General features: G+C 35.2%; 1 protein-coding gene across 2 annotated transcripts in view; it reads left to right on the top strand.

Moving 5' to 3' along the window:
- DOCK2 (dedicator of cytokinesis 2) overlaps positions 1-24,441 on the top strand; it is a 214,236-nt gene that overhangs the window by 144,031 nt on the left and 45,764 nt on the right. For both annotated transcript variants that reach the window (XM_049829393.1, XM_049829394.1), the window contains exons 30-33: positions 5,181-5,259; positions 17,304-17,404; positions 17,505-17,563; positions 21,405-21,553. In XM_049829393.1, coding sequence (XP_049685350.1) covers positions 5,181-5,259; positions 17,304-17,404; positions 17,505-17,563; positions 21,405-21,553 — 388 coding nt within the window. The remainder of the gene's footprint in view (positions 1-5,180; positions 5,260-17,303; positions 17,405-17,504; positions 17,564-21,404; positions 21,554-24,441) is intronic.

Raw genomic sequence — 24,441 nt, 5'->3', positions numbered from 1 at the left:
GGAAGGTTCATAGTTCTGTGCCTGATTTAGGTAACTTTCCCAAAATAATTTTGTGGACCCAGAAGCATACTATGTGTGCAACTAGGTGCAGAAAAAGGCCAGCTTTTACAAACCTACCTAAGAACAGGCGATGCCAATTTAAGGGCTTGGGGTTGTTTTGTTTGTTTGTTTTAATTTGGGTTTTTTTTACTGTAATCATCTCTTTGTTTTATGCTGCAAGGAGCTGATGCACTAATTCCAACTTGTTTGCTAAAAATAACTTGGAGTTCCAGATCTGTATTTTAGGTTTATTACCTATTTGCACTTCAAAAGCAAGGACAATGTGCAGACCTATTTTACTGTTAAATAGAGTCATCATCTTCTAAGTAATAGCCTTGAAATCCTACTTTGATTAACGACATGTTGTTTATGAATAAAAAATTCTTTCTTTGCTCCATCTCAGCCCCTGTGCTTTATTTTGTTTAAGGGTTAATCAGTTTGAAATAAAATTTTTATCTTAGGATGACTTATAAATTTTCAGCTTTGTCTGTATTTATATATGTTACTTATGGTAGTGTTCTATCCCTCTTTAGAACATAAGTCTAATTATTTGAAACTAAGTACAACTGCACAGGATTCTATTCATTGCGCTTTCTTTCAAGCCAAAATTTGAAAGAAATTTCTCTGACAATACAGTAAAGCAAAGCAGAAGCGGCAGGAAATTTAGAAGGGTTAAAGGAGATAGCAGCAGGTAAACCATGGCGATTCTGTTGCTGTCCTAAGCCAAAACCTCGTGGTTTTATGCCCAAATTAAGCCCAGAGACTTTGGCCTTTGAAGGTCATCCATAAATCTTCAGGCCCAGGAGATTGATATGAACTGTAAATTAGAAGCATCAATCTGCATAAACTCAGGAAATATCATGGAAATTATTGTGGGTAAAGGAATTTCAACAATTTTGGATCACAGTTACTTAAACTGATAAGAAATTAATTCCATATTAAGTAACTGTGGAAAAGTTACCATTATTAAAACACCTGAAAGAACATATTTGTAGTCCTGTGTGATGATTAAAATTAAGGGAGAAGGTGACAAGAGGAGAAGATGAGACAGAAGAAACCACCTAATGACATTATCTGTATGAGAAATCAAGATCCTGTCCTTTGGTCACTCTAGATCAGTCTAATTTTGCAAAGCAGAACTGAGCAGCAGTCCCCAAGTTCAGAGAAAAGGTAAGCTCCAATGGTCTGTTATAGAAGGGAAATTAAGTTATATTACCGTGTGACAAGATAATCCCTTTCAGTAATTTTTCTCAATAACTTCTGAAGTCAGACAGTACATATTGTGTTTTTCTCAGCTGTTCTGGGGCACACGTTTTTACCATCTCTTTTCTAGCTGTACCTTCTCTATTATACTTGATAACTATCAACTATGATAACTGATGCTATGAATAATCATGTAAGGGATGATGACTTCTCCAGTCAAATGACTTGAACTTTCTCCTTTTGGATCAATGTTTAGTCTTTAAATAGGAATATGTTGTCAGTAATAATTAAAATTATATTTTCTCTTGTTTTCATCAAAATCTCTGTGTTTTATAAATATCTGTTTGGCTTCATACTTGTGGCTAGTTAATTAATACCCCTTTTTGGTGAAAGGGGAGACTGAGGCCTATAGGAATGAAATCATTGATGTAGGACAGCATGGCATTGGCAGGAGCCAGGAATAGAATTCAAACATACTGCCTAAGTGACTTCCAATGACAGAAATAGATACACCCTTTAGGCAAAATACAAATGCATGAAAATATTTGGAACTTGACAGCCTGGAAGTATTGCATGCTTCCTCCAAATGTGTCATTCCAGTATGTCAGATAAAAATATCTGTGAGAATGAAAGGGATATTCACAGAGGATAGCTTACATATAATTATATTGTATAGAATCCTGTAACTATTTTTAATTGTATCAGTAATTTTTACTGGACATTAAGTATATCAGTATTTCTCAGGTGCCCTTGGGGCTTTTTATGTATGGCTAACATTAAACTACAAGCTCTTCACAAAAATTGTAAAATATGACACACAAGAAATATGTCCATATTATGAAATAGATTTACACTACTGAATTTCATGTGTGTTTAAGTTATGATTTTTTCTACTGTATCTTGCATGATATTTCTGTGCTAAAAGGCAAAGTACCTAAAAGTACAGGGTTTTTTTATTGTAAGACAAATTATCAGCACCATACCAGATTCTGCCCAAACAGGATATTTAGGTGACATGTTTCACCATAGGTGTTGGAGTAGTGTGTTAATACACAGAAGTTGGGAAATAAAAAAAGTCTCAAAAATGGAGGACACCCCTCCTACTGCAAAAAAAAGGCTTTCTGGGTGAAGGGAAATACTATTCTCTGAGCAGCTGGAGCTGAAGAACTTGATTACCTGAGTTGGCAAGAAATATACCTTGTAAATCAAAGGAGAATCTAGAGCAATATAGTTCTACAGAAAAGACATGACGGTAAAAAGGCCTGGACCCATAACTCCTACTCGGAAGAGTAATGCGGATGCTGACAGACAGAGTAATGTGTGGGTGTCCATGATTCTGCCTAGCTGTGTATGGGTTTTGTGCTGTCTAAAGTAGACCATTCTTTTTAGAAAACCCTTTTTTTTTCCAAAATCTTAAACTGTTTGTGTCAAGCATCAGGCTGTTTTGTAGAGATAAATGTACCCATACGAGTGAAGTGTTAGGGGTGAATGTGTTTATTCTTGCAGGTAGTGTGGGGCAGCTTGCAGAGGAAATCACATTTTTCAGAATAAGTTGATCACATAAAAAGCCAAAAAGAAAGTGCAATAGCCTGTTCAGACCAACATGGGCTAAAATTGCAGTAGATACACAGAGCAATTCTGTGATTATACAGAGGTTGTTTAGGAGAGTGGTCATAGCCTGCAAGAACAGTATTGAGCAAAAACAGGTTTCTTGAACTTGAGGTGATTTGTTGACACTCAGCATTTCACAGATCAGACCCTTAATTCAGCTGGCAAGATTAGCTGAGTTAGTGTTAGGAGGTTAGATCAGAGTATGCCCTAGACCATTGGAAAGAAGCTTATCCGAATGTGTGGGATGATACTGTAGGGCAACACAGCACCCACAGAAGTGTTACCTTCCAATGTCACAGTTAGTGTAGTAGTTAAAACCCTAGTGTCCCTCTGATCACGTTAAAAAAAGACTTGGTGAGATGTAACATTGTGTATAAATTACTTTATTTTCTTGATCATATCAACATTACAGACAAAGGTTACGTGGATGGAAAGAAAATATTCTGCTTCAGGCTTTCACAAAGAATTTCTTCCTCATGGAAAACCATAGTCATAACACGGGATTTCAATCTAGCCAGTCAAGTTGTTGCCCTAATGAAGCAGTGCCTTTCTTTGGACTATTGCTTAGTGGGTAAATAGGATTCCTTGTCATAAGCCTGCCAAAAGCTGAACAACTGCTTTACCTCCCTCATTAAGAAACTGAATGTAGCCCTTGCCAATTTTTTTTTTTTTTTTTCTTGGTGGTGAGACTAAAATTCATTTCACTGACTATTCTGTTTCTGGTAGTGGCTCATAAATGGCTGCCTAAGGAACAGTATAACAACAGAGCTGGGAAGAAGTAACAGAGTTTGCTGCGTTCTCCCAGCCTCCAGTGACATTTAGTAGTCCTCACTTTATTTTTGTCTCTGTGTCTAATCGTTTTTAAGCCAGGATAGAATTCAGGCATTCATAGCATCCTGTGGAAATGAGTTACATAGCTGCGCAAGACTAGCATAAAAAATATCTTTCTGCTGATTTTGAATGCACATTCTGATTTTGTTCAGTGCTCTCCAATGCTTGTATGAGAAACAGTGAACAAGTCTCTCTTCTCCATGGTACTTTCAATTTTATAGATTCTACCATATCCTTCCTCAGTCAGGTAGTGTCCCCTGACTAAAGAAACTCAGGCACAATCCATTAAATGTGTTGGATCATTTCTTTGTCACATTTGTTTGCTTGTTTTCTTCTCTCTTTTTTCTTTTTGTATTTGTTTATCTTTTTGAGATGGGAGACCAGAACACCACAAAGGGTCTTAACACAAGGATACAACATTCCTTTGACAGTAACATACGGATATTCTCTGGTCTCTTAATCTTTTGCTAGTAATTCTAATTATTGAATTATTGTCTCATAACTGTTAGATCTTTTTCCTGATTGGTAATAGCTAGTTGACAGTCAGTCATTGTATTTCAACAGTTAGGATTGGTTTTTTCCTTGTGTTTGCCTCTTTCGTGTTGAAGTATGTTTTCCTTCACAGTGTTTGCTATAGAAATACTTCCACTTAAAACTTTTAAAAATTTTACCTTTAAAGCAGAGGGAAATGGATCACTTTTTTTCCAAAATTGCAAACTGAATGAAACTGAATTATTTAAATAAACTTTATAAATATTTAGAGATACAATTGATTTTTGTTTCACAAATGTACTGCGCTGGTAAGTTAGATGAAGAAATTGGCTTTTGAAATGTGACTTAATCTTGCTGCCTTAACAGTGAGCATAAATAGGTGTTGCTTTTCAAGCTAGAGGAATAACATTCACACTCTTCCTCTTGGAAGAAAGAACTGTATCTTAACTCAGCTTTGAATGTGTTTTTATAATCAACCTGAGGAGAAAGGTGGGCAGAAGTGTCATCCTCCCCTCACCACCTGTGAGAAAACCAAAAAGCTGCACACAGTATCTTTTAATTGGGAAAATGCAGTGCCAGCTCCTAACTAATAACATAAGTACAGGAACTCTTTCAGCTGTCAACCCATGAGGAGGCGGCAATAACACTCTTGTAAATGATTCAGTTTTGTCACACAGAAGGTAAAGTTGTGTTTGAAAGAATTGCTCTCGATGTCTTCTCAGGAATGCAGTGCCATGTGCAGCAAAGGAAGAGAAATTGTCTGAATTTTTCGATGGAGATCAAGAAACTTTTTGACAATTGTGTGCTTAAATCTTTTTTTATATGTAACAGACTATAAATAACATGCCATTTCACAGAATGTTGTCATCTGTTGTGTTCATGTATGTGTGAACTTTGCTTTTTCTAGTGTGTTCAGTGGTTAAATGTGTTTCCATCAGTATCATACATGGTTGGAATAGATTCCCAGACATTCATTCATCTGTATCATTGCTTTTCTTTTTTAGGGTGTTCTTGAGAGCCATCAACAAATTTGCAGAGACAATGAACCAGAAATTTCTGGAGAATATGGATTTTGAAGTCCAAGTAAGTATTTGGGCTTTTTAGCTGAATTGAGGTAGTATGTGCAGTTATGATCATTTTGGTCAGTTAGTGCCCATTCTGGTACTTCATATCAGTATCAAAATGGCTGTTGATTTAAGCATGGCAGGATTAGGCCATCTTTGATATGACACGAAAATTTTACTTTGATTATTTATGATAAGGCACCCAAACAGAGTATTTTGTATTGTGAGTCTCTCAGAACTGGCAAGCAGAAAACTTTTTTTTTCTTAGCCATCCAAGTGTGTTCAGAAAGGCAATCTTTGATGTAATGCACGTAGCCTTTACAATGTCACTCTTATTATGTAGGGCAGAAAGAGCTTAACTTTTTTTTGATTCCTAGAGTATTTAGCACTTGGCATTTATTTTTATTTTTAACTTTTAGTCTTCCCTGATAAGTCTGGTTTGTTTGTTTTTTTTGGTTGTTCTTTCTGAAATAATTTTATATTAGGGTTGGTTTTTTTAGTTTGCTCAATATCATTCTTTGTAACTTAATTATTTGGTCGTGCATTTTACCATAAGTTTGGCTTGCTTCAGATAAAAATGAAAGTGCCTGTAGTTTTCACATTCATTAAATTGTTATTAAAATGTAAATATAGTTTTAGAATCAGGGTTTGTCACTAACTGCTGCCTGATTATGGTGTGTGTATAGATAGAAAACACTAACAGCATCGTATGAAAAATTATTCTATTTCACTCTTTATATTAACTGCAGTTAAGAGTAAATGTTTTAAGTTCAAAAATGCTTCCTGATTACAAAAATCTAATTTGTTCAGTAGATAATAACTTTCTGACCCTAACCATGAAGTTCAGAGAAAGTTCAGGACCTTCTTGATTTCTTGGGGTTTATAGTTTATGGTTAATCTTGCAATTTACAATCCGTTTTAAGTGATTCTACTCTATTGCATGTGAATGTTTAGGCTTACTATGCTAAAAACTGTTTGGGTATTGGTCTCTTGATCCTGAGTGTAAAATATCTCAGTCACAAATAGCTATAGAGCAGTCATGTCAGTGACCGTGGTTACACAGGAAGAGTTTAAACGACAATAGTGAAAAGGTAAACCGTTCAATTTATACTCATACAATGGCTACCAAAACCATGCAGACTGCTATAAAGACTGTATCTGTCAAAATCTTATTAAGGTGTAAACTGCCTCTCAAATGTTAAAGCAGCAGTGTAAACCTGGAACTTCTGTTTCAGATAACTTTTCTGTGGCAATTCTATGCATTCCAGAATGTTATCAAACAACCTGGGATGTTGTAGTTCGATACTGAACCTTGTAGTTCAACGGAATGTATTAATGCTTGCTCTTTTATTCATGACTTGTCAAATATCTGGACACTTTGACTAAGCTGAACAACATTACAGGAAGTAAGTAGTGCCATCTAAAGAATTGTAGTACCCTTATAGTTTTCACAAGAGGCTTAAAAGTACCAGTCAGGGAGATACCTTACTTTTCTTCCATGAATAAAAGCTCTGAAAACCTAACAGTACCCTGATTATACCCACTTAAAAAGCTGCTACTGGACTAAAGAAGATCTGAATAATGCAAAGCATATTGTCCAATTTGCTTAATTAAAAATTAAAATTTGATTTCCCACTGTTATCTATATGTATTCAGATCATTGACAGCTGAGGCTTTTAATGTTTTAAAGGTTCTTTTACTGGTTTTCTTATTTACGTTTTTTGAAGGAATCTATAAATCAGCGTCTTGCAAGTATTCAGACTGTGAAAACTTGAATATAGGGAAGCACTTAAAACTAAAAATGTTATTAATAGAAATGAGACACCTGAGGGGTCCTTTAGTGGACCTTCTTCATTTTCTAAGGATCAACTTTATCCAAATAATTTCTGACAAGAATTTTGCCTAACTATTCTGGTGCCTTTTTGGTAAGAGTAGTCTGTCTTTCCTGAACATATTATATTATTCTTAAAATTACAAAATTTTTTTCAAATGCTCTAAAGTATTGAAGCACAATGGAGAGGAACAAAGAGTGGAAAATAGCAAGGCGTGGAAGGAGGAGTAACTTCAATTAGTTTTTCTAATAAAAAATATTTCTGTAGAAGTCATAGCTTAAGTCTTCCTACTCTGCAGTATAAATCCAATTCTCTTTGCCCTGTCCTTTCTGGCTGTGGGAAGTTTGGGTTTGGATGTGTAATTTTTCATATGGATTGCACTTACTTGAATTGTTTTCTAATAGCATGGATAGCAAAGTAGTTTACTATAGTCCAAGAAAAATTTTCTGCATCATTAGAAAATGAGTAAATAACAGAAGAGAGACAGTATATTTTTTATATCAATAATCTTGGCTGTAAGCAAACATGAGCAGTGGTTAACTTAAATTAAATGAGAAACTTCTATACTTTATAAAATAGTTCACTTTACGGTATAGCTACTGTGGAGCTATATTTCTCTTTTTATTTGCATGCATATAGAAAAATTATTAATTGGGACAAAAATCTTGCTTTTGCTATTTTGATCTGACAGAAAATTTGGAAGTAGCACAACTTTCAGTTTTGTTAAGAGCTACAGCCTGTTAACCACATGGCCTGTTCATTTCCATAGTCAGCTCTATGGAGCAAGAGCAGCCCACTATGCATTCCTAACCTCGGGTGCATTTTGGTCCGGTCCCTGAGGCTACCACAGGTGGAGGTGAGGAAAAAGAGCCACAGTACACACCAGTGGGTTCCTTTACGACTATAATCAGTGGGCCAGATATCCATTACAGTAGATCTAGGATATGCTTCCTAAAACCAGAAATGAGGCAATCGCCTGCCATGGAGTGCAACTTAACCTCAGCTCTTTACATTGGAATCTTTTTTCAAATTCCAGAAAAAAATGTGATCTTGAAACGTGCTTCTGCTATTGCTGAACCTGACACAGATTGTAGTGAGCTCGTTCAATGTGTTTTACAAATAATGTCCAGCTGTTTCATTTGATATGAATAAGTAATGGGAATTGTGCATCTAAATTTGATTTAACTTTTGAAAGATGCTGTATGCCTGTGTTACATAAGTGACTACTACAGATCTAAAACCTGAAGTAAATTATTGCATACAGATTTTCTGTGAAACAAATAGATTTTCATTCATTCAAAAAAACCCCACGCCCAAAACAAGAACTGTTTGTTCAAGGGTCAGTGATTTAGTATGCAGCAGCCTCCAGGCAATCTAGTCTCCTGTTAGGGGGATGTGTACTGTTGATTTCTGGTTTCAAAGAAAAAGCGATGTGTAAAGTTCAGATTGTTACTGAGCGTATGCAGCAAGAACAATATCTCAAGAACTTGGAAGCTAAACCAGAGGCAACTATTTTAACGTTCCTGATTAAGGGTAATTTAAACAAAAGAAATAGAATATATTGGGATGGGGAAAACAGAGATGCATATTGGTGAAGATTTAAAAAAATTAATGTTATACCTTTAAGTTCTTTGTAAATGAATGAATGATTTATGCTGTTGTAGGATGGCGTTTTCAAATCTGATTATTAACAAGTAGTTGAAGAGAAGTCTTAATTTAAAAAATTTTAAAAGAAAAAAAGCAAGCAATTTAAAGCACCGTGAAGTAGATCTGAGGATTTTTCACTGAGTGATTACATGACAATATATAGCAGACAATCTATCCAAACAAAACAAGCAGACTGTGAAGTAATTGAGCAACTAAAAAAGGGTATTTTAAATCTAGACAAAAGTAATGAAGAAATTTTTGCTACTCTGTTGAAGCTTGTTAAATGGAGGGGGAAAAAAAGTTTCTGGCCTTTTTCTTTTTTCTAAAGCAAAATTGCTTTCTTTACTCATTATGTGATTCAGGCGGAAAGGAAAGCAGTGTTATCATTTAGGACCTGTAAAGGGATGTGGTGTATCTGGTGAACAGTGGTTACAATCTTTAGGGTTAAAACTATGCATAAACTTAAAGCCATAGGTTCAATGATGAAGCTGTTGTATACTTCAGACAAATACCAAAACTATGCACGGCACAGCAGTGATGTGCTGTTAAATCTTCTGTCTTTGTATGTAATAAGTTTGGTTCACTGAGTCCATTCATGAAGAGAGCCCTTTTTTAAATTCCAGTGCTTTGACACTGAGGTTGTCATTGCAGTGGTCAGGCAGGAAGTGCCAGAACTGCTGTTTGGGTTGAGAGTCATTATTCTTAAAGTAATTGAATAGTCACCTGATGTCTGAGATTACATGCCTGCTGGGTGAGGGGGTGGTTTCCTTTTAGGTTTTTTTGAGTTTTGCATGCAGAGTTTACATGCTGGATGTATTCAGATGTATGTCAGTCACTCTCAGAAAACAAGTCACGATTAGAGATTTCATAGAGCAGATATTCTCCGATGTCATAATACAGCAAAACCTAGAATAAAAAAGAAAGGACCAGCTGAAAGGCATTTGCTATACAATATTTACTATTGTGCTGATAAGACAAAATTTTTAGCTCCAGAGCAAATAATTTTACAGGAGAGAAAGGAGTGAATTTTCATTAAGTGATTGACCAAAAATAAACCATGAAGCAAGAGTCACCATCCCTGGAGTATTCAAAAAGCGTGTAGACAAGGAACTTCGGGACATGGTTTAGTGGGCATGGTTGACGGTTGGACTCGATGATCTTAAACGTCTTTTCCAACCTAAACGATTGTATGATTTTAAGAATGAATGAGGGCTCACAATATTCATGGTATCTTAAGCTTGTGAATGCATACCCTACAAACAGGGAAAGAATCTTGCATAATACATTAATGTGTGTTCTTCAGTACTGAAAGTACGGTGGAACGTGAAGATGTAAGACACAGGAACCTGGAGTTTCAGTAGGAATTATTGGAATAGGTAAAAAACTTCAATATTTAGCAGGTTATGTTCTGTTCGTGTCTCTGTATTTGAAATAGACTATTGACTTGCTTTTAGATATAAACACAGTTGTGTTGAAACAGATTATCTAGAAAAGCTAGGAAATATACTTCTCACTTAAAGATTCTAAAGAATGGATTCCACAGACATCTGTCTGAAGCAATTTAGCAAATCTTGCCTTGGGATATGGAGCTGGATTAGCTGACCTCTCAGGTTTCCTTCTAGATATACGTTCTGTTTACAACTAGAAAAAATTCACTGAAGTGTAAATCATGTCACTGAAGGTTTACAACTACGGAAAGTGTAATAGTTTAAGAATCTTTATTCAGAATGAGCTTATTAAGATAGTGTAAGGAGATAGATTGATGGCATGCAAGTAAAATACAAAAAATAAGTTGGAAAGCAGGTCTGAATTTAGACTTTTTTCTTAAGACCATGATGATATATGTCTTAATGGTATTTAGTTTTTTCTTTGACTTCTGTGTTGCATTTTGTGTAAATAAAAAGTCTTATCTGCATGATTAGAAATTGCTGATATTTTCTCTTTTCCTTCTTTTTTTTGTGTGTGTTTTGTCTCAGTATTATACTTATTTTTTATAATATTCATAAGGATTCTCTTAATTGATTGAAGAACTGTCTCATCAGCCAGCCATTATCCACACTACTCGCCACATACTGGTGCTCACTACTCAGGATCAAGTTATATAGTTGTAAGAGGATTTGTACTGTGGATTGGCTTAGGTGTTTGGGATATTTTGCAGGGATGGGTGTGTAGGGTAGGGCTAGCTCTTTTTCATTACCAGCTTCTACTAATAAAGACAATTTTGCTTTGGAAATACAGCCATTGCAGGTGATTTCAGACGTGTTCAACATACAATTTTAAAGGAGATTGCAGTGTTGGCATTTTTGCTGTTTTGTATCAAGTAACAATTCTTTAAGGATTTGCCGATTTCACATACAGAGATCAGACAACCTGTCCAGATCACTGCTTTGCAGCTGGGCTTTTGCAGGATAGGAGAACAGGTGCACCATAATAATGTGCAAATTCTGGATTTAGGGTGTATGAGTTGAAATGGGCTCTTCAGAAGAGACTTAACAAACAAACAAAAATATTAAAAATTGTACCATATATTTTGGAAAAACGTTCCCTGAAAACCACCCTGGTTTCTTGCATTTAATTCTAGCAAAAACTTTGTGTGGTTCTGCACTTGGGCAGTATATCCATTCATGGTATCAATAAATGCCTGAGAAGTGTATTTCATTTGTTGTAAATAGGACAATTCTGGGACTTTTCAGTACACTTTTACCTTTTGTGGTACTTGTACCATCTTATTCAATCAAAAAATGCTGATTTCATTTGACTGAGAATGTCTGTTTCAAGACAAAATATTATATGCATTCCTCGCAGGTAGCCCCCAGGGTGTTAGATAAGGGTGAATAATGAGGGGACAACGTAGCTTTCCTTAAGCAGTCTAAATACTTTTCCCCAAAGAAAAAGTGTCTTTGTACACTCATTTCTATTTTATACTGAAGAACATCAAGCTAGTTAATTTGCCATTTATTTAATTCACAAGGAGTTTTAATGAAGCAAATATTGGACAGTAGTTCAATTTTGAAGCCAGATATTATCTGTCCATAAGGATATAGAGATGTAGGTATGCAAGAAGTAAGTTCAAATGTGAATTAACATTTTCTTTGTTGTTATATAGAAATACAATAATTAAATGATCTTTCTATTTACCAGACACGTCTTAAGCGTCAGCAGTTTCCTTATTTTTATGAATGCAGAACTAGGAAAGAAGATTTTATTTCTTTTGGGTTTTGCACCAGCATAAATCCCTTTTTCAACTTGCCAATCATGGGTTTTCTCCTCCTAATTTTATTTAGTTTGAATGAACCACAAGCCAGTCTTTCATCAGCAGAAAAATGAAGATATCAATGTTTAATGGTTCGCTTAAAAATGTCGATTAAGTATTCCAATGTGCATGCTTACCTTTATAGAACCTATTTAGCCGTCATATGACATTTTTTTGTTTGTTTCTGTTAGTAGCTGATGTCATTAGCTAGGTGTTACCTTTGTCTAGGAGAACAGAGTATTTTCAGTCTCTTGTCACTGTCAACTCATGGGTCCATCAGCTTTGGTTTTAAAAATCTTGCTCTGCCTAGTAAGTATTTCCGTTCAGTGACTGAACACAACAGCAGTATAATGCAGTCAGCATCCATTGCCACCCTTAACACCACTTAATTCACTGAAATGACTTTTTTTTGGGCAACACTCCTTTTATAATGTTTCTGATTGGAGATGGCAGCTTTTGACATATTAGGGACGGAGAAGAGTGAACAAATAGAAACCATTTTGATGTGGTCAGGCACAGCTACCATAGAGTTTCTATTCTGGAAAATACAGTGCTATTGAGTCCTGTTCCTTCCCCTCTGTTAGCAGTATTTTTACAGGGTATTGGAAAGGATTATATTTCTAAATCTGTACTGTTATAGCAATTATAATTTCATATTAACTATCTATATACCTGCTATAGAACTTTATTATAGAAGGCATAGTCCACATTCCATTACAACATAGTCTGATTTAAAAGAAAATGCTTATTTTTCATGTTTTTCCTATCTCTCTTGCATGCACAAGGCATCATTAATAACTCAGCAGTAATGAAGTGCATTTTAGCATCACAGGCAGAGTTGTGCACCTTATTTTTTATTTTTGAATTTTCAGTTAGAAACACCAAAATCAAAAGCTTCATTGCATTACAAATATACAGGGAAAAATACGCACTGTATTGTGCAAAAATATATGTAGGATAGTGATAGACATTTTAGAAAATCCTAGGAGATGGCTGATGCAGAAGTTAATAGATAATGCAACCATTAGAAAATTTAGCTAGCTGTATTAACTTTACTAGCTATACTAGAAATGTTATGTTTTTATATATCATATTGTGCATTTGAAAATTATCAAAGTTCAGAGTTTAAGGTTCATCTTTGATCCTTCTGCCACCATATGGCTGGGTCTTCCTCGAGTGACATATGATAAGCAATTGATTTTTCGATGTTCATGTGCAAATTTCTTTGGACTCATTGCTCAGGATGGAAAGAAATACACAGGATATAAATTCTGGAAAACTTTGCATACATAAAACTAAAATTTACTGGATTTGGGAATGTCTTATTTCAGAGGTTTGGGATGTTTTCCAACACAGGAATCATAGATGTGTGGAGTAGAAACTATTAGCAAGTATTTTTATTAAGTTGCATCATTAAGTAAGAAGCATATGACAAAAACAAGGAGGGAATGGGAGTATGCCATGAAAATCTTTAAAGACTAAAAATTAATAAAACAAACTTTTGTTGGTTTATATAACGTGCTGTGTTTCTTCAAAGCTTCTGTAAACTTACTTTCGTTAACGTAAACATTTTCTACCTTTGTTCTGTCCTTTTGAATTACATAACCAATGCAAAGAAATTTTGCCAGAGGTCCCAAAGGATTTTCATAATTCTTTACTTTGAGATGCTTAATATTCTCTCTTCCACCTCAAAGAACACACTACACGTGTCATGAACCAGTCTGCGTACTATAGGAATAAGCCCTAAATATTGTGTTTGTAACTTCCAGAATTTATGAATCAGTTGTAACTCTGAAAATTATATTTGTCGAGACTCCACTTAAACAGATGCAGTGCTTGCTTTAATTTTTAATGTTTATCAGTTGGTGAGTTATTCTGAATTGTAGCCTTCACATTCTGCTTATGCTTCTGTTTAGCAACCTGTATTTTTTTCAGTGAGATATTCTAAGTGACAGTGCAGAATAATCTTCATGAATGTTGGTTCAGAATTTTAAGACTGCATGATGCAGCTGTGTGTGCTTTGTGACTGAATTTCAGTATCTGTGGTTGATCCAATTAAATAGTTTATTTAAAACACAGGTTGATATTCATTTGTTTAAAATTGTTTGTACTCAGAAGTCTCACAAAAATAGTAAAAAATAGATGTTTCTTAAATTATTTGGTTTTAAGTGACGAAGAAATGTATTCCAGTATGTGAAAAAGAACATTACTGAGGTAAAACCATCACATATTGAGAATGTCGTATATCTTGGAAATCAATGGATGATTGTTTATAAACATTATTCAGAGGTTGAAAAAGGTTATTTCTAGCTAACCTAGCTCAATAGCTGTGGTAACTACATGTAGTTTGCAATTATGCATACATGCAGGAAGTTTCTAAGTGCCATTTTTCTACAAAATCAAAGTAACGAACCCAGTATCTAACTGAAATGTATTATGTCTGCTGGTCTCAAGGGGCTGAGCTTGCTTTCACCATAATATTTCAAGAAAGAAATTTAAACAAAACTGTCATCTTGTCTGTTTTATGAAATGCTAGAGTACATTTAGTATCTGCAGTAATTTGTCAGAAATTCAAAAGTCTTCCAAAGACGACTTGTTTCTCCTACATTATCAAAAAGAATTGAGCAAAGATGTCTGTAGAGAAAATGAAGGCTAAAAGGTACGCATTAGTGCAAGAGAGGCATTGGTTTCGGAGGTGTGTACAAAGGAGGCGGCAGCAGTGTTAACCTTTTGGTAGTTATCCTGACAAATCATCTAGATCTCCTCTTCTTTGTGAGATGGCTAGAAGTTTCTTACTAAATTACTTCCACAGTTTCCAATTTGGCAGCTGTCGCATTTTCTAGGGGCAAGGCACATCGTGTTTTGTGAGGAAAAAATAAAAAAAAAGAATGAGAGATCTTCTTCTTTTAAGTTCCCTTAGCGCTCATATAGAGGGGTATTGAGAGATCGGAGGCCCTCTCAGCACGTGTGGTTAACACCGTGCCCAGCCAATTCCGTCGCCATGTTTGGAAGTGTTACAACACATTAAGCCAGCCTGTGCTGTTACTGTCAGATGCTGCTTCTCAGTAGGAGTTTGCGATGAATAATTGATAACTAATTACAGAGAAGGGTCACTTCTCAGCTCTAGCTTTGTCTCCCAGTAGTCTGTCCCAAGCTGACAACTCAGCGCTGGAGTTCACGTCAATGAGCAGCAAAGCGTATCACACAAATCAGAGCACAAGAGCTCTTCTCCTGTCGCTGTGCTACTTCACTTCAGCCCTACCACATGCTAGGCAACTGGATGTTCAAATGCTAAACAACTTGGAACAGTATTGTAGGCGTAAGAGAAAACAAAACAGGTCTCATAAGCTGGTTGGTGTTTTGTGGTTTATTTTTCATTTTAAGAATCTGTTTCTATCAGCTGTTGCCATTTTTTACTTCTGAGAGACTACTTTGCCTCACAGGGTTTTAAACTTAGTTTTGGGACTTAAAAGCTTGCAAGTCCTTAACTTGAATACGCTATTGGATCATATTTTTTCAGCCGTCATGGGTACTCTGAGGACGAAACGAAATGTATTTTATAAATAAGGATATTGAGTCTTTAGGGTGTGTCTCTGACAAAGGTAGCATTGAACTTGGATCTATTAAGTGAACAAATAGACCATTACCTGTAGTAATAAGGCTTTGTTTTTCTCTCCATAATTTAGAATGATTTAAGACATTTTCCATGTCTGTTGTAACTGACATATGAAAAGTATATTCCCTACACATCAATAAATACAGCTTTTCAAGGGACTGAAAACTCTAAATTGGTCAAATTAATCCTTTAAAATCTTTGATAAGGGCGAAACCATAAATAACATTTATCCTGGGGAAAAAAGCTCTGGATTAGTATGTACTATTAGTATACTGTCAAAAATTAGATGTGAACATAATTTAAATGTTTTTATTAAGGGGGGGAAAAAAAGCTGCTGCCTTACTAGTGCTCATATGCAAATGTAGTTTTTTATAAGGTTCTGATTGGTTTGGGTGAATTCAGAGCATCTTGGAATGGTATAATATGTAACAGATTAATAACTCTCTCCAGTGAAATGCTACTTGAGTCTGTGTATCTGCGCCCGGGATAACTATGGTCTCCAGACTGTAAATACTTAGAGACAGAAACAGCCCTCCTAAGGCCTTTTAAATAAGCAAGTCTGCTAAGGAGACCTTTAGTTGGGCCTCGAAGGGAAGAATAAATTAAATGTAGGCTCTTCTTTGCATTATAGAGGATGTTTGAGAATTTTATTTATTATAGGAAATGTCTGTATTTTTATGTGTGGTTTTGTGAGTTGGTATCTATTTTTGCTGGTTATTTGTGCATAAGAGAGTTTTCCAGGTTATAAAGGACAGAGGTCAGGTAAGTTTCTGATGGAGCATTACATTTCTAGACTATTTAGTGTAGTTTCCCAACCTAGGGTTGTATTTCACCATATAAAATTAAGAACTCTGTAATAATGTTATATGTTTTGTTTCTGTCCTTTAAATTACCACCGAATACATTGACCATTGCCTTTCTACTGTCTCACTGATACCTACCATGCATGTTTTTAGGTGCAACTCTGTTTTTAAAAGAAGTGTCTAAAGTCATTGCTGACTGCTTAGAAGCTCTGAAAATAGTATTTACTACTTTGAATTTGTGTTCCCTAGTGAAGGTTCTTTTTTCCCTTTCCATCTCTAGCATGTGAGAGAAGTACTTCATTTTGATTGTCTGGAGAACAAGTAATTTGCTTTCAGAAATGAAGGGTTGTGCACTGGAAATATAAGGGGTTTTCTTATAGTTCAAGTACATGACTCAGTACTATTAGTAGTTAGGGATGTATTTTGTCCTCATTTCATGTAGAGAACTCTTAAAAAAATATGTTGAAATTTCACACAAATCATTGCTGAATTAGAATCCAAAGAGAAGACAGTAGATGCCTTTTGAAGTAGTTTTCAGATACAGTGTAATTATATTGGATGCCTTTAGCTCCAAGTTGTTAAGATTCACTGGCATGTAATGTATTTCACTAGTCTTGCTATGGTTCATGGTTTAATGTTGTTAGCTAATGAATCTCATATGAATCTTTTTTTAGCAGTATTTAGTCAGCTGCTGTGTTACTAAGAACAAATGTGTAGTGGTGGTTATTAAAATTCATCTTTCTTGCTTTTCTGCTAATTGCATAATACCAATGATGTACATCTTTGCATAATATAAAAATCTCATATTGCTTGCATCATTTGGTTTCATAAATTATTCAGCATTATGCATAGTTTAATATTATTCCTGCTTTTCTTAAAACATTTTATAATTTCCTTATATTCAATTTACAGCTGTGGAACAACTATTTTCATTTGGCTGTGGCTTTTATTACCCAAGATTCACTACAGCTAGAAAACTTTTCCCATGCAAAATACAACAAAATCCAGAACAAGTAAGCAAAAATGTATACTTTAGCTTATGTCCTTAATTTTGTAGTAAAATGATGATAAAGATAATGATAAAAATACTTCTTTTTTTTTTTTTTTTTCTAGATATGGAGATATGAGGCGTTTAATTGGCTTTGCTATCCGTGACATGTGGTACAAACTTGGTGAGTAGGCAAATGAACTTAATTGCACCTAAATCCATAGCATATTGCTTGTTTCATTGAAAAATATCTCACATGAAGTGCTTTTATAAACATTTCTGTTATTTGAACTTAAAATATGTTTTCACTTCTGTGACTAAGCTTGGAACTGACATGAGATACTGTTCAACTACTGCCTATTTTTTACTTCTAAGAGAACTCACAACCTTCTCTCAGATTTCAAAGATGGCTGAAATGAGAAGATTCCAGAAATCTTACTTTGCTGAAATTGAGAACCAGAAAAATTTTCCCTGAGAAGGTTACTGCTTAGTCTGAATCTACAGTTCCAGAAATTAGTAGGCTCAGAGTTGGAATCTGTTTGGGTTAAAATTCCAAAATGTTTTTACATTTATTGTACAGCCATGTTCTGCTCCTGCTTCTTTGTGAGTTCATAATAAAGGGAACCACAGTGTATTGTTCTGTGAAAATATGTATTATAGAGTTTTTTTGAAATATACAATGAAGACAATTATGATGATACCTACAATTATACTTTGAAATGCAAGCTGAATGTCAAAGTTCAGACAGTTACTCATGAAAAGACTAGATTTTATCAGTTTCGTGACAGAGAGAAGACAGAAGAAAAGGCTTTACAACCATTCTGTCTGTTTGAGATCTCTTGACCACAAGCCAGTTCTGGTCTTTTATTCCTACGTGCCACTTCAGTGGAGTGCTGATCATAAGCTAATAGCATTTTTCCCTTTTTTCCTGAGGTCCTTATGGTTCTGACTCAGCTAAAATGCAGTCATTTCATCCAGGAAAACTTGTGTAATCTCAATGTTTCAGAAGTTTATATTTTAAGAATAGTGTGGAATCTCCTCAGTGCCTGCAATAAAAGAGCATTTTTTCCCAGTAGTATCGGTATTTTTTGCATGTTATTAAAACTTTAGCCATAATTAGGTTATTGAGTACAAAACTACTCAGAAATTTATAACGGAATGGAATGTCCAGTGGGATAGTGTCAGTGTTATCATGGAAGGACAGCTCTTCAGCTTTGAGCATGGAATAAGCATACAGCTTATTCCATACAGAATTCAACATACAGAATTAATGTGAATAGTGCATTGTATGCTCTACTCTTTCATATAATCTACTGTTTTATTCATAAATACTATTTAGTGCAGCACACTTCCCTGTCTCCCTGATATACCATATTTTCTGTGAAGAAACGTTATCTCAAAATGGGGACATTTTCTTCCCTCAGTAGGGTGTCAATGCCTGCTGTAGCAGCAAAAGTAATTCCACGTTTCTCCTTTTAGTGTGCTCACATTCTCTTACTTACCTTTCCTCTCACCCCTGAGCTGGTCAAGGAAGTTTTGCACTGTATTTGAACCTCTGACACAGCAATGTTGCAAGGTAAAATAAGCTGTGGAGAGGCTGTAATATCACCAAATATTATTAAAAAAGGAAGCCAACTATGATTTTCAAAATGCACTGAAATGGATTGTTTCTTATTAACTAAACTTATGTAGAATATTTGTTTAATCTTGGAAATTTTTGACAAAGTTCTTCTTTTAGGACATGAAATTTCTTTATGATCTCTATTAAACTTTCTAGTTTCCTAGGTGTACCGGTGTATCAGTGCTTGCCTATGTTTTCACCACCTTGTACATACTCCTTCTAGTGATATATAGCCCTTTCAATCTTTCTTTTCATAATGTTTTTCTTTCAGGTTTTTTTAGTAGAAAAAAAAATTTGATGCATCAGTATACTGTGATGTATCAAAAAGATGTAGTCAAGATTTTAAAGGATTTGATACTTTTGCTCATTAATTGGTGAACTCTCAAACCTGCTTTCAGCATAGTCATTAATTTTCTAGTTTAACATCATTGTCATCCTTTAAAACTGATAGGTGTAAATTGGAAATTAATCCTTTTCAAATGAACTCTTGATTCTAGAACCATTGACAACTGTTTCTTAAAATAAACTTTCAGGTTTTCATTTTACTATACAGTACAACAAATCTTGCAGAAGTGCTTTTCCACTTGTGTGTATTTGAGATTTGCTGTTTACATCCTACTCGGGCTGAATCTGAGAGTCCATATTAAAAACAGCAAACACAACGGCTTTATAAAAATTTCAGGGCCTTTAACAGTTTTGCCTAGTGTAATGTTGAAGTCTAAAGGTTTGTTTTCTAATATCCAAATGCATTATTAATTTATTTAAGTAATGTTGTCTTACATACCCAATGGATAAAGTGAGGCATACAGCTTGAGAAATGTTTCAAACTAATATCCAATAATTCTCACTTAATAATAAATGTCCCTTCCATTTCTTTTCTGTAATTTTCAGGCTCCTTCTGTAGCTTTAACGAGAAAGAATCTGCATTCTGAAAAGCAGTAGGGCATCTTAAGTATAAACCACATTTGAGGGATACATATACAGCAAGATTGAAACAGGCGAATGTATGTCAAAGAATCTCATACTGTGAACTCTAGGGTGCCTTTCAAATTACAAATTGAATTGCTTTGTTCTCTCGTGCAGATTATCTTCCTTTGTCCATTTCAGTCATTCAGTCATTCTGAGGTTTGAGGAGATGTTACTCTTGATTCCTGAAATGGAAATAACAGTTGCTGATGGCAGGATAGTCTTTAAAAAGCCTTTTTAATTTATTTGTAATTTTTTTAAAATTTTATTTACGCATTTATTTGAAGTTGTTTGCTGAGGTCTTTTGGGTTTTAGTGTAAGATGAGGTCTCTTGGTCAGGCAATAGATATTGCTAAAAATATCATTTAGCTAAAAGTTTCTCTCTTTTTTCTACTCATGTAAGAGGATTGCTTGGGAGAGTGAAGATTTTTAGAGGTGAATGGATAGCTACGTAATACATGAATTTCTGTGGGTTTCAAAAGTTACAGACCTGTAAGGTCTAATGAATATAGGTATTGGAAGTTATTCAGTTGCCGTAAGATTCCTTTCAATCTTACTGACATTACTGATTTAACTAGGATTAATAATGATTTTAATCAACGTAAGTGGAAGAAAAAAGAGTATTGCATAAAACTGTTGAAGTCATAGTTCAGTTATGCCTAGAGTTACAGTAGCATGGCACCCCTGTGAGAGGAACAAGTCTAGCCATATTTGTTTATGAGAATCTTCTACCTCCTTACAAGCTTTAGGCGGTATGGACATTCTTACGCAGGTCATGGATTTTGATGGTGGTCTGCTCCACATACCACATTTTCTTCCTCAAGAAACAAGCAACATTTGAAGAACATCTTGGGCCTGGCTGAGTTTTTTGTAGATTTGGATGCTCATTGGCAGCTGATGTAGCGGTTGTGCTATGGGATAATTTTGTGTGGTTTTAGGATTTGCATAGATAGTGTTTCTATTACTGCAATGTTTGATGCATTGGTTGGTTTGTTTTATTGGTTGCAATGTTTGATGCTATTCAGAAATGAAAGCAAGTAAATTTTTTCACCTTCATAAGCTAGAAATGTTACACAGTACCACATTAACACGTGGCGCGCTCCTGCTCCTGGGGCATTCTTGGGTTTATTACTCCAAGCATTTAAAAAGAGATGTCAAAAGCTGAAAAGCTGAAATATTCACTGAAAATGTCGACTCAGCTGGCGTACATGCTTATTTCTGGCACTGAATTCTGGCATCTTAGAATGAGACTATATCTATTAACGTGCTTTCAGCTTTTGAGAAGGAATAGAGATGAGTGACTAAGTTGTAAGACTTTGCCAACATAGATAGTTTGAAACACTGCTTTAAATGATTGCATGTCCTAAATGTTTCCATAAAAAAACCCCACCCTTATTTTCCTCTCCTCTCAAATACCCAATTTGCATTTCTGTTTCAGGCCAGAATAAAATTTGCTTTATTCCGGGGATGGTTGGACCCATTTTGGAAATGACTCTTATTCCAGAAGTTGAACTACGAAAAGCCACAATCCCAATATTCTTTGACATGATGCTGTGTGAATATCAAAGGACAGGAGAATTCAGAAAGGTAATTGAAAATACTCTGAATGAAAATTCATTAAAATGTCATGTGGTCAGTTTATTTCTGGTAATTTTTTGTTGTGTGGGCTTTTCTGCTTACAGAAAGTAAAATCCAAAATATTAAGAATAAAAGGAAGATCTTTTATGCAAGTCAGTGAGGCTCTCCAGAGTGATTTAGTTGGACTTAAGTAAAACTTTAGTCACAATAGCAGCAATAAGGTGCTGGAATAGGGCCCCAGAGAGGTTGCAGGATCTTTATCAAAATTTTCAGAATTTTACTGAAAAAGGTTCTGAGCGGCAAGACATGACATTGAAGTCAGCCCTTGGTTAAGTAGGAGGTAGAATTAATTGACCTCTATGGGTCCTTTCTAATCTAAATTTTTCATTATACCCCTTTCCTGGGGCACAGATATTGATAAGCCAGAACTTCCAATTTTTAATACAGGATATCTGACAGAAGTAGCAGTGAATACTTAATTATATATTATCAGATTTCTCAGGAGACTCTAATTTTTCTTAATATTTATTGTGAGAAAAATAACCACTGTGAAGAACTGACATGCCTAAAATGTTTTTTACGTTACTTTTGCAAAGGAAAAGGATTTTTAAATCACAAGTTTTAAATATTTTTGATTGATGGAATAGAAATAGGGATGGTGGGATAGGACATTTGGGAATGTGATCTAAGTCTCCTGTCCACCTGGGCAGTGAGTATCTGTCAGTTTCTTTCCTAGCTGACTTTTCCATTCTGTGCAAGCACTTTGGACATGGACTTACCTTATTCTGTGTTTGCACACTGCCTTTCACAGTAAATTTTGAATTGGAGATTCAGGCTTTGTAGTTACACAAATAATTAATTCAGAACAATCTGTGTAATGATAAGTGGGAAACAAAAAGTCATAATTTTAGACATTCAAAGGAAAGTAAATATAAATATCTCATTCATATACCCAGCTATGTTTAATACTTTAAATCATGTGGGGCATTTCTGTGTCAACTAGGTGTGGAACAAACAAGCAGATGGATTTTCAATTTTGGTCTGTATTTCACAGTGCAAAGCTTTTGGTTCAAGGCCAAGATGAAAAACCACTTTGCTTCCATGCATCTGTTCCCTGCATGTCCTAATAGTCCTGTATTTGCCTTCTTAAAAATGTTTTCCTGCTCTTTTCTTATACTTCATCTCTTGGGAGAGATGCATAGATCTTACAGATCAAAAATCCTGAAAACTCATCCGTCATACTGACCGATTAACAAGAACAACAGCTTAGGAGGCAGGAAGATGTCAGACACTTAGGTGACCCTTAAATCACTTCTTACACTAATATAAATAAGTTTCAGGTGATATTTTTTCAGTGCTGAGGAGCAAGGATGTTCATTTTATTGCAGCTTAAAAATAAGAGGTAATTTTTATCAGATGGCACTAAAACTATTTCATAATTGATCAGATGAGTCCCATTAGATTCTAATGTTCTGCTTAAGAAATTACAATCATTCACTGGTCAAGAATTGTGGTTTTTATTTTCTCCTTTCCTATGGATGAGGTAATTAAGATAAATTTCTTAAACTTGCATCTGTAAGTTTGGCAATTCTGTTAAGTTTTTAAAAAAATATATTTTAAGGAAAGACACGTTAAGTTTTATTATTTAAAATTGTTATCATCTTAATTAGAAAGGGCAAAGAATTAATAAGAATGGAAAATTATTTGATACACAAACACGTAAACTCTAGGTTTTGCTAGTGCACAATTTTCATTTACAAATTGGAATTTAGTATTATACAGGATACTTGCTTAAAGCTTTAGTATAAAATGTTGATAATGACGACATGGTATTTCAAGACTGCCTTAGGCACTCAGGAGCCTAGACTGGCATTTAGTTAAAACATAATTTTGCTGAACTTGAAAAATAAATAATTTCTTTCCAATGTAATCTTCTCTAATGAGAGAGGAGAGGAAAGCACAGAGACATCTTTACTAGTTGAGTCTGTACTGGCACTGGAACTAGAGATTGTCTGGTCCCTCCCACATGATTTAATAAACTTTACCAAAAAGATTGATTTTTCTTAACTTGATGCAGTACTGTGCTGACACATCTGCGTGGCAGTGCTCCGTTCTGGGTGGACACACAATTTGTGTTGGCGCCAGCTCAAAAGGCTGTGTAATTTATTTATAAAATAAATTTTATTTTATTTAGCTATTTCTAGGAAATCAACTAATCCCAGAGAAAACAAAATTCCCCCCTCTGGTTTTCTCAAGAATAACATATTATACATATATATTTAATGGAGCAGAATATGTACGTGGATGTATGGCACACTAAGACATTTTTTTCATGATCCTTCCTTTACTTTGCACATGTGACTTCCATTCACCCAGAAGAAAAGTTATAGGCTTGTAATTTTAACTTTTATTGAAGATGTAGGGAGGAAGCCATTAATATCTATTAATTTTATCCATCAAGGCTCTGTCTATCATTAGCTCAGAGAGCTAAGAATCTTGGAAACACAATTTATCCAACTTACATTCAGCATCTGTGGATAGAATTAGTCCTGCAAATATATACCCTTCTCCTTCAAATACAAAGGGAAGCTAGTTGCCTATGTGTTGGTGTATTGGGTTTGCATGGCAAGGTTTTCATAGCTGGAGGGCTACAGGGGCGACTTCTGTGAAAAGCTGCTAGAAGCTTCTACAAGTTTCGCCTATGTCCAACAGAGCCAATGCCAGCTGGCTCCAAGATGGACCTGCCACTGGCCAAGGCTGAGCCCATCAGCGATGGTGGTAGCACCCGTGGGATAAGGTATTTAAGAAGGGGAAAAAAACCTTGCTGAGTTGCAGTCAGAAGAGAGAAGTGAGAACACGTAAGAGACACAGCCCTGCAGACCCCCAGGTCAGTGCAG

This window comes from Accipiter gentilis, chromosome 26 (genome assembly GCF_929443795.1).
Source record: "Accipiter gentilis chromosome 26, bAccGen1.1, whole genome shotgun sequence".
Lineage (NCBI taxonomy): Eukaryota > Metazoa > Chordata > Aves > Accipitriformes > Accipitridae > Astur > Astur gentilis.
The sequence above is the reverse complement of the archived record's forward strand: the minus strand, read 5'-3'. Positions and strand labels throughout refer to the sequence as shown.